Below are 11,274 nucleotides of genomic sequence, written 5' to 3' on the forward strand. Positions count from 1 at the left end.
ATTTAAATAAATTTAAATAAAAAAATAGAATTTTTATTATTTAAATATAAATTCTATATTTTAACAAGTATTTTATACTGTTAGATAGTAGAGAAATCGAGTATTTAAGCATTTACTGTATATCAGTAAAAATAAAAAAATTGCGTTAATTTGGTTTATATATTTTGCCGTTACATTGCGCATGTAAGCTTTAAACTACAGTCAGAAATATATATTATTTTTATATGAATTTATTAATTATAATAAACATACATTATGTCTAAAATTTAATTAAAATAGCACTCTCTAATTAACATCTTAAATGAAGAAGTAATTAAATCGGGTCCCGCCGCCATCTTAAATAACGCGCGACGGTAAATAATCGATTTTGAGCGCGTCGCGTTGAATCAAATTAAATAATTTATAAAAATTAAAATAATAAGTATGTTTACAAAATAATTGACTATATCTATTCGCAATAGTACTGTAAAACACATCGTACTTATAGTTTAGCATTTCTGATAACAATTAATTAATTTTTGAATTTTTTTATATTTTATATATAAAATGCGAATAAAAAAACATAAATGCGTAAAACTTAATTTAAAAAATATCTGCAACTTCAGAAAACACATATATATTATAATCTATCAAAAAAAGTTAGTTAATAATAATTAAAATCGAGAAAAAAAATAAAACTTTCGAGGTAAAATAATTTCTGTGGTAAAAAGTGAGGTAAGCGATCACGTGACGCCCGTCTCCCCATCGTCTATAACCAAAACGGCCGAGGGTGAAATAAAAGCGAAAACATCAGTAGAAGTAAAAACAAACATCGGCGCGTATCTAGGACTATATATTTGAACGGGAGCGAAGATGAAACACGACACTTTGTAATTTATGATAATTACCTTCTAATATTAAAAAATTAAAATCATCAAAAAATTATAACAAAATTAAAATTTTTTGACTAAACTCGACTACAAACATATCTTAGAACTGGATTAAAGTAAAAGTACCCGTTTTTCGACGCTAAATTTTTATTAATTAATTTTTTAAATTGGTGCCTAATTGACCGAGCGCGCGTAATTTAAATTTGATGGAGCACGCGCGTGCCGACGGGTTAACCTTGATATTCTGATTATTATTTGGCATTGTAATTAAGGACATTAAGATTATTACTTATACTTGTAATCTTAAAAATTTTTTTTGTAACTTTTTCTCTATGAAATATACCACCCCCTAACAGGGAAAGTATCCCTTTTTGTGAATAAACCATTATTATTATAATTAATTAATTAAATAAAAGTTTAGTTTCAGATAATCTCTTCTGTTCATATCATATAAAAGTTTATAATAAATTCTTATGCATTTAAAACTGATATTGACTGAAATATTTAATTGATTATGCAGATATAACATTCAAAGCACCCAAGAGAAGAAATGAAGAACAAACCTTCTAAAGATGGTTTTTTTGAAGGTGTCGAATGTGCTTGATATAGATGATCGGGATTCCTTCTGTATTTTTGTCTTCCTCCTCTTACTCTGTCTAATCTAACACCTATTTAAATAAATTTGTAATTCAAATATAATAATAATCAAAATATTACTCTAAAAAATTATAAAGTAAAAAAAATCAAAATTTTGATCTTTAAAATTTAATCTTAGAATTCTATTTGACATAATCTGAATTCATAACAACTGTGATAATTAACAGGTAAGCAAATATAATCTTAAATAAGACTAATAAAGAATCACGCTTATTATAGATAATAAATATTTAACAATATAATTCAATATTCTGTTTGTAATAGAAAATGCATATTTATTATAAGATTTATTAAAAGAAATATAAAAAATTGAATTATAAATGGAACATATAAAATTCATAAATATTTTAAATGTAATAATTAAAGCTGAGTGTACAGTATATTAAATAATCCACTATATTATCTCAATTCAATTAATAAGATTCAGTTATTAATAATGTACTGTATTTATTCATTGAAAAATACCTAATAGCATAAATACATAATAAAATTAAAAAGTTGTTTATGAGATTTTTATGACACACACAAATTTTTAATAACAAATACTACCTTCAATTACATTTTTAAAAAAACAAAACTTTTATTTTTCTTCAAGTTAACTCTGTTTTTAATGGAATAATAAAAAAGGAAGAAATAGCTGCTGGATAATAGATTCAAACTGTCTTTCCAATCTTTGGAAAAATGATCCAAAAGTCTATTAACAAGTTAACCTTGTCCATAAGTTACTAAATAAGCTAACTTTCAGAAAATCATTATCAATAGCATATACATTCTCTCTTTAAAAGGTATATCTGAAGCATTCAATAATATGATTATTACTAATAACTGTATTTATTGTTGGAAATTTCATATATGTAATCAATCTTCACAATGGGTTTTTCAGAATTCAAAGATAGGAAAAAAAATCAACTGTAAGGTAAATCTGTTGTCTAATACAGCAGTTCACAAAGTGTGTGCCTGTAAGGAAGCTGCAGCTTCCTCACGGGTGCCATGAAATGTTAGAAAATTTTTATGATCAGTGAGTCTGCTGGGAAGCAGCCAGCTTTCAAAAGTGTCTTTGTTCAATAGCACCATCAGTCTCAGAGTACAGCACATAGTGAAGGACCTCTAATGTTCAGTTAATTCAAAAAATAAAAGGAAAGGAATATGGGTTCAGCTGGATGAGGATACAGATAATATTAATGATGCTTACTTGATTTGCTATGTACAGTTTATAGATAGTAATAAGATTGTAGAAGACATTCTCTTTTGTAAAAGTATCACTGCTCATGCTGAGGCTCAAGACTTGTTCAAGATCCTTGATATTTTTATATCTGAAAATAATCTGGAGTGGACCAAATGCATTGGTATCTGCACTGATGGTGCTCGTTTTATGTCCAGATATTATGGAGGATTGCAAACACTTTTTCAAAGCAAAGACCCTATTGCACTATGGACCCATTGTGTTATTCACAGGGAAGCACTCGCATCAAAAGATCTGAGTCCTACATTGAACTAGGCCTTAGAATATGTAGTAAATGTAGTAAACTTTATAAAAACTTGGCCTTCAATTTGAAGGCAAGATTTACAAAAAACTATGTGAGAATATGGGATCTGAGCACATGTCTTTGTTGTATTATAGCACTTCAAGAAAGTACAAAATGTTACCACTAGAGAGCGATGGCTCATTCGAGGTAATTTTTTGTTTCATATGTTTGAACTGCAACAGGAAATTTATATTTCTCTTAAAGAGGCTGACCACAAGTATGACAAAAATTTTGTGAATGAAGAATTTTTGGCAAATTATCATATAAGTATGCTAGTTTTACCAAAATAAAACTAGCATAGTTATATGATATTTTGAAAAGCTGAATGCTCTGAATCTCTCCCTGCAGGAAAGCAACATGCACCTTTTAAAGTCAATTATGAAAATTTCAACTTTTATAAAAATTAATATATGGAAAAGGAAAATAAATGAAGACGGAAGAAAAGAATGTTTCCCCTTTTAACAGTTTTTGACCTCCAATGGAGTTGATTTCGCTCGAGGTATGAAATCTATTTTTGAAGAATATTTATCACAGCTTATCTATCACCTGGTTTGAGAAATATTTTCAAAATGATAATATCAATAAATTTGCATGGATTCAAGATCCATTTAATGCTAGTGCTCTATCTGAATTTACTGCTGCAGAAGAAGAAAATCTTATTGAGTTGTCTTGCAACAATACATTGGAAACAAAATTTAGCAACATGGAGTTAACTGAATTTTGGATATAAGTAAAAGATGAATATCTCTTCTGAGTGATAAAGCTCAGAGAATCTTAATTCCATTTGGGACTTCTTATTTGTGGAAAGCTGAGTTTGTTGCTGTGATAAAAACCAAGCATTGCACAAAAGTCAATGTGGAGAAGGAAATGAGGGTGGCTGTGTCCACTTTGATTCCAAGATTTGAGAAAATGTGCAATGATCAACAGGCTCATCCAGCCCATTAATTATAATTAACTAAATTTTTTCAATTACATTTTTTTGTCATCTTAAATATATGTTTTATTTATTTTTTACTTAACATCCTAACTCTTTAATTTAAAAAATNATCATATTTTGCACTTGGTTTGATTTTTAAAAACATAGAAGAAAATAAAATTAAAAATAAAAGAAAGTTTTTGAAAACTTATAAATTATTTATATATATTTGTAAAAGGTTTTGGATTTATTATAATATCGTTGAATAATTAATCTTCAGTTTTCTTCACAATAATATCTGTAATAAAACATAGCCGATGTATGAAAGCACTCAATTCTTGGAAGGTATTGAGAAAATAGGAACGAATTATAGTGAGCATGTTATAAAATTGAGCGTGCTATAAAACAACAAGTAGCTGTTACGTGATCTGTGCAAACCAATACTGTACTCCACTATAAAGTTGCAGTTTTTATGCTTATCCCATGAGAAATACGAATCGTTGATTTCATTAGCCATTGTTTGGAGTTTGCCAAATATACAGGTATGGGCAAACTATAATGTAGACTGCCCTCCAGACATTCTGTACTCCTGTTGCACTTAAACAATTAAGAAATGAAGAGCTTAAAATCTATCCCGGTGTGATACGTCCGCTGTGCTGACCCCTCTGGAAAAACCAAACCACTGGAGCGTATTTTATACATTAAAATTACTTTTATATTGATACTTCATTTTTATCATGTCATTACTATATTTCTCTTCTGTCATGATGTTTCAGTTAGACCAGGGATCATGAAACTTTTTTCACAGTGGGCCAGATAACTGAGAGAATGACTAATGTGGGCTGCATTAATTAACAATTCTCATCATCATCATCATGGGTGTTCTGCCCTAGGACAGGTCCATGGAAAGCAGTCAAATTATAGAATTCTCCTTCTCCAACATTGTCTATTTTGGGCTTCCTCTTTCATTTCTTTATAAGTTTTGCCTAGTAAAACATCATCTATCAATACTTTTCTTTTTCTCTATTTCCTTACATCAATTTTTCCTTCAAATGCCACTCGCATTTATCCTTCTCGCAATATATGATCTAGACAGTTATTTTTTTCTTCTTTATATTGTTTTTAAAAGAGATCTCTGTTCCTGGGCCAAATTTAAAACATCTTCATTCTTAATTTAACCCTTTCTGTCCACTTGATTTTCTCCATTTTTTGCCATAACCACATTTCATATGCTTCAAGATTGTTTTTTTTTTTTTTTCTTTAAGGTCCAAGTCTCTGCTCCATATAAAGTTGTGCTCCAGGAAAAGCATTTTATTAACTTCTTTGTAAGTATTTGGTTCATTTTTCCAATAAGAAGGTTCTTCTTATAAAAAGCCATTTTTCCAGTCCTGATTCGTTCTTTGATTTCTTTTTCACATCTGCCATCTCCCTGAATAATGCTGCCAAGATACCTAAAATGTTGAACTTGCTCTATTTTGTTTCCATCAATTAGGATTTTCAAATCTTTGCTAATCAGCCTTCCAACTTTCATCACTTTTGTTTTAGCTATGTTAATTTTCATTCCAAATTTTTTGCAAGTTTTGTTGAGTTTTGTTTCCAAACATTGTAGAGTTTGTTCATTTGGTGCAAGTAAAGCAATATCATCTGCAAACCTAATACTTTGTATTAATTTAAAAAACCTAACTCCATCCATTGGTAAGGCTAATTTGTTTCTATGACTTTTAGCTGATAGTGCATTACTTTAATAGTTAAGCAAAACACAAAGATTCAGATTCAAAGGAAAGTGATAAGTGTAGCATTTTGAGTGTACATAATTTGGAAGTGAAAACAGAACTTAAATATCATTGCTACAATGGAGACTTCTGACAAGAAATATATTGACTTGACATGAATTGTATTGGTGACTAACAAAAAACATTGCAGAATCTAGTTGGATGATGCAACAGATGTGAACTTCATTCAACCTTCATTATCAGTGACCATGCTGATTTCTGGTGATGCAAAAGTGTCTGATAATGAAGATGCAATTCACTCTATCCTTTCCACTTTAGCACATAACATCTAAGAGTTGGATGTACGAACTGAAGTACATGTGAAGAAAAAGACAATAAAACGACAAGGAAGAATTGACGTTCTGATAATTTGTGGGACGACAGGAATAATAATTGATCTGAAGTTTAATCCTAAAGATTAACAAAGTGCTCTTGCTCAAATTTTTGATACTGGCTATGCCGACATATTTAAAGTGACTGAACATGCAAATATTATTAAGAAGGTGTATGTAGTGCTGTCTTTCTATGATAAGAAGGGAGATAAAAAGAATGTTATACTGTAATGTATACAGTAGACAGTACTAACATTGAAGATGCGTACACTGTTATTAGAGCTGAAGAAGACTGAGGTCCACATTAATATATAAGTGAATGATACTGACATCAGTATGAAAGTTTGTGTCTTTGTGTAAATCTGTGTAGCTGTTATCAACTTTTCAAACAGTTTGAAGAATACTATAAATGTTTGAAGGAAGATATAGTAGATAAGCTGATGTTCATAAATAAGTTTGTCAATACCATAAATGTGTGTGCTTTTCTTACTTTATCTGATGTTATTTTAGCTTGTTGTATACTGAAAAGTAAGTACTTGATTATCATATTTTGCACTTGGTTTGATTTTTAAAAACATAGAAGAAAATAAAATTAAAAATAAAAGAAAGTTTTTGAAAACTTATAAATTATTTATATATATTTGTAAAAGGTATTGGATATANAATAAAAAACAGCTCAGATCTACAGCAATTTTTAGCATAATATTGCAAATTTAAAAATTACTGTAAAAACCAACAAATATTGAGCAACAACGGTGTAGTTTCGGATTCTTGAGATGCGCAGTTGAGAGGTTAACTCCTGCCCCCCTTAATCCACCGAAGTTTGGGGCTCTAGGGGGGTTGAAGTTCCACTGAATGTTTTCTGATGACAAATAATTAGCCAATTTTTCATCTGGCTTATTTACCGTATTGTACAATTGTTTCAATTCTGCCTGGGCTCCAATAAATGTTTTTGCATTGTTTGTAAATAAGGCACCAAGCCATGGTTCGTTGAAGTTTTAAAAATGATGATATTTTAGACATGACAGGCAGCTCTTCTATGCTTGTGCTAACATTACAAGTAGCATGTTTATGCTCCTCCCTTAATGCTGCCTCACAAATAGGTATTGATATATTCTTGGTGAATTGTATGTCATTGGACATCAGCCATTCTGGGCCATTTTACCATAAGTCATGTTCTACAAGTTCTGAAGGTAAGAGTCCATGTGATGCACAATCTGCAGGATTTTTGTTTCCGTCAATGTGATTCCAATTTTCCGCAGGCAAAATAGATTGTATTTCTGATACTCTGTTGGCGACGAATACTTGCCACCTAGAAGGATCAGCCTTTAACCAAGAGAGCACTATGGTTGAATCACTTCATGCAAATATAGAATTAATTTTAATCTGAAATGCACCTTGTATTGCTTGCACGAAATGAACTAATAAAACTGCTGCACATAATTCCATCCTTGGAATTGAAATAGGTTTTAACAGTGCTACACGAGTCTTCGATGCTAGTAGTCTAACCCAAACATTAGATTCATCTGATGATCGCACATACACAACTGTTCCGTAGCCCTTCTCTGATGCTACACAAAATGCATGTAAATCAACGGTCGTGTAATTAGGTAACAGCATTTTTCTAGGAATTTCGATTGACCTCAACTGTCCTAATTCCTTGCAAATAATCTTCCAATTATGATCAATATATGGAGGCACAGGTTCATCCCAAGATAGTTTAAGCCTCCAGATTTCTTACAGTAACATCTTAGTTAATATTACAAAGGGGGAAATCCAACCCAATGGGTCAAATAACCTTACAATAGATGAAAAAATTGTTCGCTTAGTTGACTTGCACTGATGATGTTTGAACTCAAAGTTGCATCTGAAAATATCTTCTCTGGGATGCCACTCTAGACCTAAAATCCTTATCACTTTAGTTCCACTAGTTGTATGAGACATGTCATCTAACGAAATGCTATGCACATCCTTTAATATAGATGGTTCACTTGTGAACCATTTGTGGAGCTCAAATCCACCTCTACCTAATAATTGAATTAATTCATTAATCAGTTCATTACCATCTCAGAGTTGTTTACATCAGTCAACATGTCATCCACATAGAAATCTTGCAATACTATTTTTGAGGCTCTCGGAAACTCTACACTCTCATCAATCACTAACTGCTTCAAAGCTCTCGTAGCCAAATATGGAGCTGATGTTGTTCCATAGGTGACTGTGTTAAGACGAAAAGTTTGTATTGTCATTTCTGAACTCTTTCTCCAAATTATTCGTTGAAAGTCACAATCCTCAGGTCTAACTTTCACCTATTGATACATCTGTTTTATATCAGCTGTTATTGCAATATTGTGACAACGAAATCTTAAAAGAATACTAATCAAATCTTCCTGGGTTTTTGGACCAATCATTAAGGTATCATTAAGTGAAATATCTGATAAAGATTTTGTGCTGCCATCAAACACTACTTGGTCGTTAAACTTGATTCCATTATTATATAATGATGAGGGATATAATAATGTTGATTTTCTAAGTTTCTATAATTAGGTGAGATTAACTCCATGTGTCCTAACGACAAATATTCTTGCATAAATTGTAGGTACTGATTATAGATATTTGGCATCATAGCAAGTCTCCTTTCTAAACTGTAAAGTCTTCTAAGGACAGCAACACGAGAATCTCCTAACGCCTTTCTATCGGGTTTAAAGGGTAACGCAACATAATATCGTCCATGATCATCTCTCCAAACATATTTCTCGAACTGAATTTCACACAACTTTTCCTTAATATAGAAAAAGAATCATAATTACTTTATTTTCATTTAACTTAAATAAATCAGATTAATTGAAAAATAAAGAAAATAGCAAGACTTTTCAGGATGCAATTTATTTAAAAATTATTCATTGTTCTTGTGATATACAGTAGAACCTCGATTATCCGGACTAATTGGGGATGAAGGTAGTCCGGATAAGGGAAAATCCGGATAATGGAAAAAAACAACAATTGGCAGTGAAAGACATGTACATACAATATGAATAATCTTTATTTGTCTAGATTTACATATACTGTAGCTTCAATATTATTAAATTATTTTTTATTAAGAAATTCAATTATTGATTTTTGTTTAAAGCTAGCAATTCTTTTTGAAGCTGCTAAATCGCGAATACTTTTAAGACATATAAGTTGTCCTGAGTTACACTCTTCTTGGCTCTCAAACCACTTCATGGCGACATCTAAACACTGAAAAGCTTCAGAATGTGTAGGACCAATATCTCTTACTTCGCAAATCTCTTCTTCGTCTTCTCGATCTTGTTCATCTGAGGCAGATATTTCTTGAATTATTTCCTCTTCACTCAAAATTTGCAATCCAGGATCGTTCACATCGCAATTTAACCACTCGGATACATCTTCTTCGTCACATTCAGCACATATTGAAATTTGTGTTATTACTTCCGCAATGTCTCCTATACCACTTTCTACTGTGTTTTCTACTATGTTACTGAAATGTTCTAATGGTCTTTTCAAAATTTTGTTCCATGATTTTCTCAAAGTTGATACATCTACAGAATTCCAACTCTCTGCTGCCATGTAGCAACAGTCTTTTAAATTTATTTTCTTATGGAAGCTAATAAAAGTTTCTTCGTTATTTTCGTCTGCTAGCAATAATCGTCGAAGCATCTGTTTTCTATATAAGCGTTTTACTGTTTCTATCACACCCTGATCCATCGGTTGTATTACTGATGTGACATTTGGTTGACGAAATTTTACTGTAAACATTTCATCGATCTCTTTTAAACATTCTATAGATGGGTGGGACGGTGCATTGTCTGATGGGTGGGACGGTGCACTGTCTAGTAATAATAATGTTATTCCTCTTTTATCTATGGAGTTTTGATATTTTTTCACTTCTGGAATGAATTGCTTTTCGTACCATCGTTTAAAAATTTCTCCATTTATCCAGGCTTTTTTCTGATGGTCATATTCAACTGGAAGACTTCTGATATTTTTAAAGCATCTGGGGTTCTTTGATTTCCCAATGACAAGCAGTGGAAGTCTGTGTCTGCCTGTTGCATTGGCACATACCATAATGGTGACACGTTCTTTACTAGTTTTGTATCCTGATGCAGTATTTTCACGCCTTGATGCTAAAGATTTGTTGGGTAGTTGCTTCCAATTTAAACCGGTCTCGTCAGCATTGTAAATAAATTCTTCGTCGAATCCTTCCTTCTCCACGAACTCCTTCAATGTGTCAATGAAAGTGTTTGCTGAAGGTATATCAGCAGACAGCTTTTCCCCGTGAACTTCAAGTTCCCTGATACCATGTCGTCTTTTGAATTTTTCTAGCCAGCCCGAACTTGCTTTGAAGGTGGGATCTCCATTTAATCTTGTATTGAAAAATATTGCTTTTTCACACAATAATGGACCAGATATTGGCTGTCCACATGATCGTCTTTGTATGAACCACATAAACAAACACTCTTCAACTTCTTCATTTCTTGATTTTTTCATAACTTTACGGTCTGATGTTCCATCTTCTGACATTAAACAATTAGTAAACTTCATAATTTTTTCACTTTGTTTTTTTATATCTGAGATCGTTGACGTTCCAACACCATATTTATCAGATAAAGAACGTCCAGATTCACCGCGTTTCAAAGCATTGATTATATCCAATTTGTCTTTTAATGATAACACAACGCGTTTTCTTTTTGATGACATATCGGTAATATTAAAAATAAATATCGTATTTAAATTGTGATGAAATTTTCAAGAAGAAAACGTTCGTATTAAATTTGGACTACAGTACTACTAATCAGCACTAACACACTGCCTGTTGTTTAAAGGCCCTCTGGTGACACAAGAAGACGAATTTTATAAAATAAAAAGCAGTTGAAACTGTCTAATTTTATTCATTAAAATGCAAACTATTTATCGTTTTATGACGAGTAAAATGTATTAAAAAGTTTACGACCATTGTGCTGGGTAAGACGTTGTTGAAACAAAAAAAGTTATGATTCCATCACGTACATAAACAGTATCGTAATTTGCCAATTGCAAATCAGTAAATTCGAAAAATTTTTGTTTATTTTGAACAATCCGGATAATCGAAAATCCGGATAATGGAGGTTCTACTGTATTGGCTATTTCACTATTTTGCAAATTAGAATTTGACATTGAGAAAATCTTGCACCTTGGGAAAAT

At 31.3% G+C, this 11,274-nt stretch overlaps 2 protein-coding genes across 3 annotated transcripts in view; both read right to left on the reverse strand.

Annotated features, from left to right (window-relative positions):
- Positions 1-1,601, reverse strand: part of LOC111628969 (estrogen-related receptor gamma-like) — a 23,356-nt gene extending 21,755 nt beyond the window's left edge. The window contains exon 1 of one of the 2 annotated variants that reach the window (XM_023372829.1): positions 1,433-1,601. The gene's annotated coding sequence lies outside the window, so the exon portion shown is untranslated. The remainder of the gene's footprint in view (positions 1-1,432) is intronic. The other variant, XM_023372828.1, reaches the window with a different exon arrangement.
- Positions 1,602-8,992: 7,391 nt separating this feature from the next.
- Positions 8,993-10,791, reverse strand: LOC111628975 (jerky protein homolog-like). The gene has a single exon (XM_023372834.1). The coding sequence runs from the start codon at positions 10,789-10,791 to the stop codon at positions 9,160-9,162; it is 1,632 nt and encodes a 543-aa protein (XP_023228602.1). The 3' UTR covers positions 8,993-9,159.
- Positions 10,792-11,274: the final 483 nt, after the last annotated feature.

Source organism: Centruroides sculpturatus, unplaced genomic scaffold (assembly GCF_000671375.1).
Source record: "Centruroides sculpturatus isolate CEXI.00-Female unplaced genomic scaffold, Cexi_2.0 scaffold556, whole genome shotgun sequence".
Lineage (NCBI taxonomy): Eukaryota > Metazoa > Arthropoda > Arachnida > Scorpiones > Buthidae > Centruroides > Centruroides sculpturatus.

Coding starts and splice junctions, on each gene's coding strand:
- LOC111628975 (XM_023372834.1), bottom strand. CDS start 10,791: ATGTCATCAAAAAGAAAACGCGTTGTGTTATCATTAAAAGACAAATTG.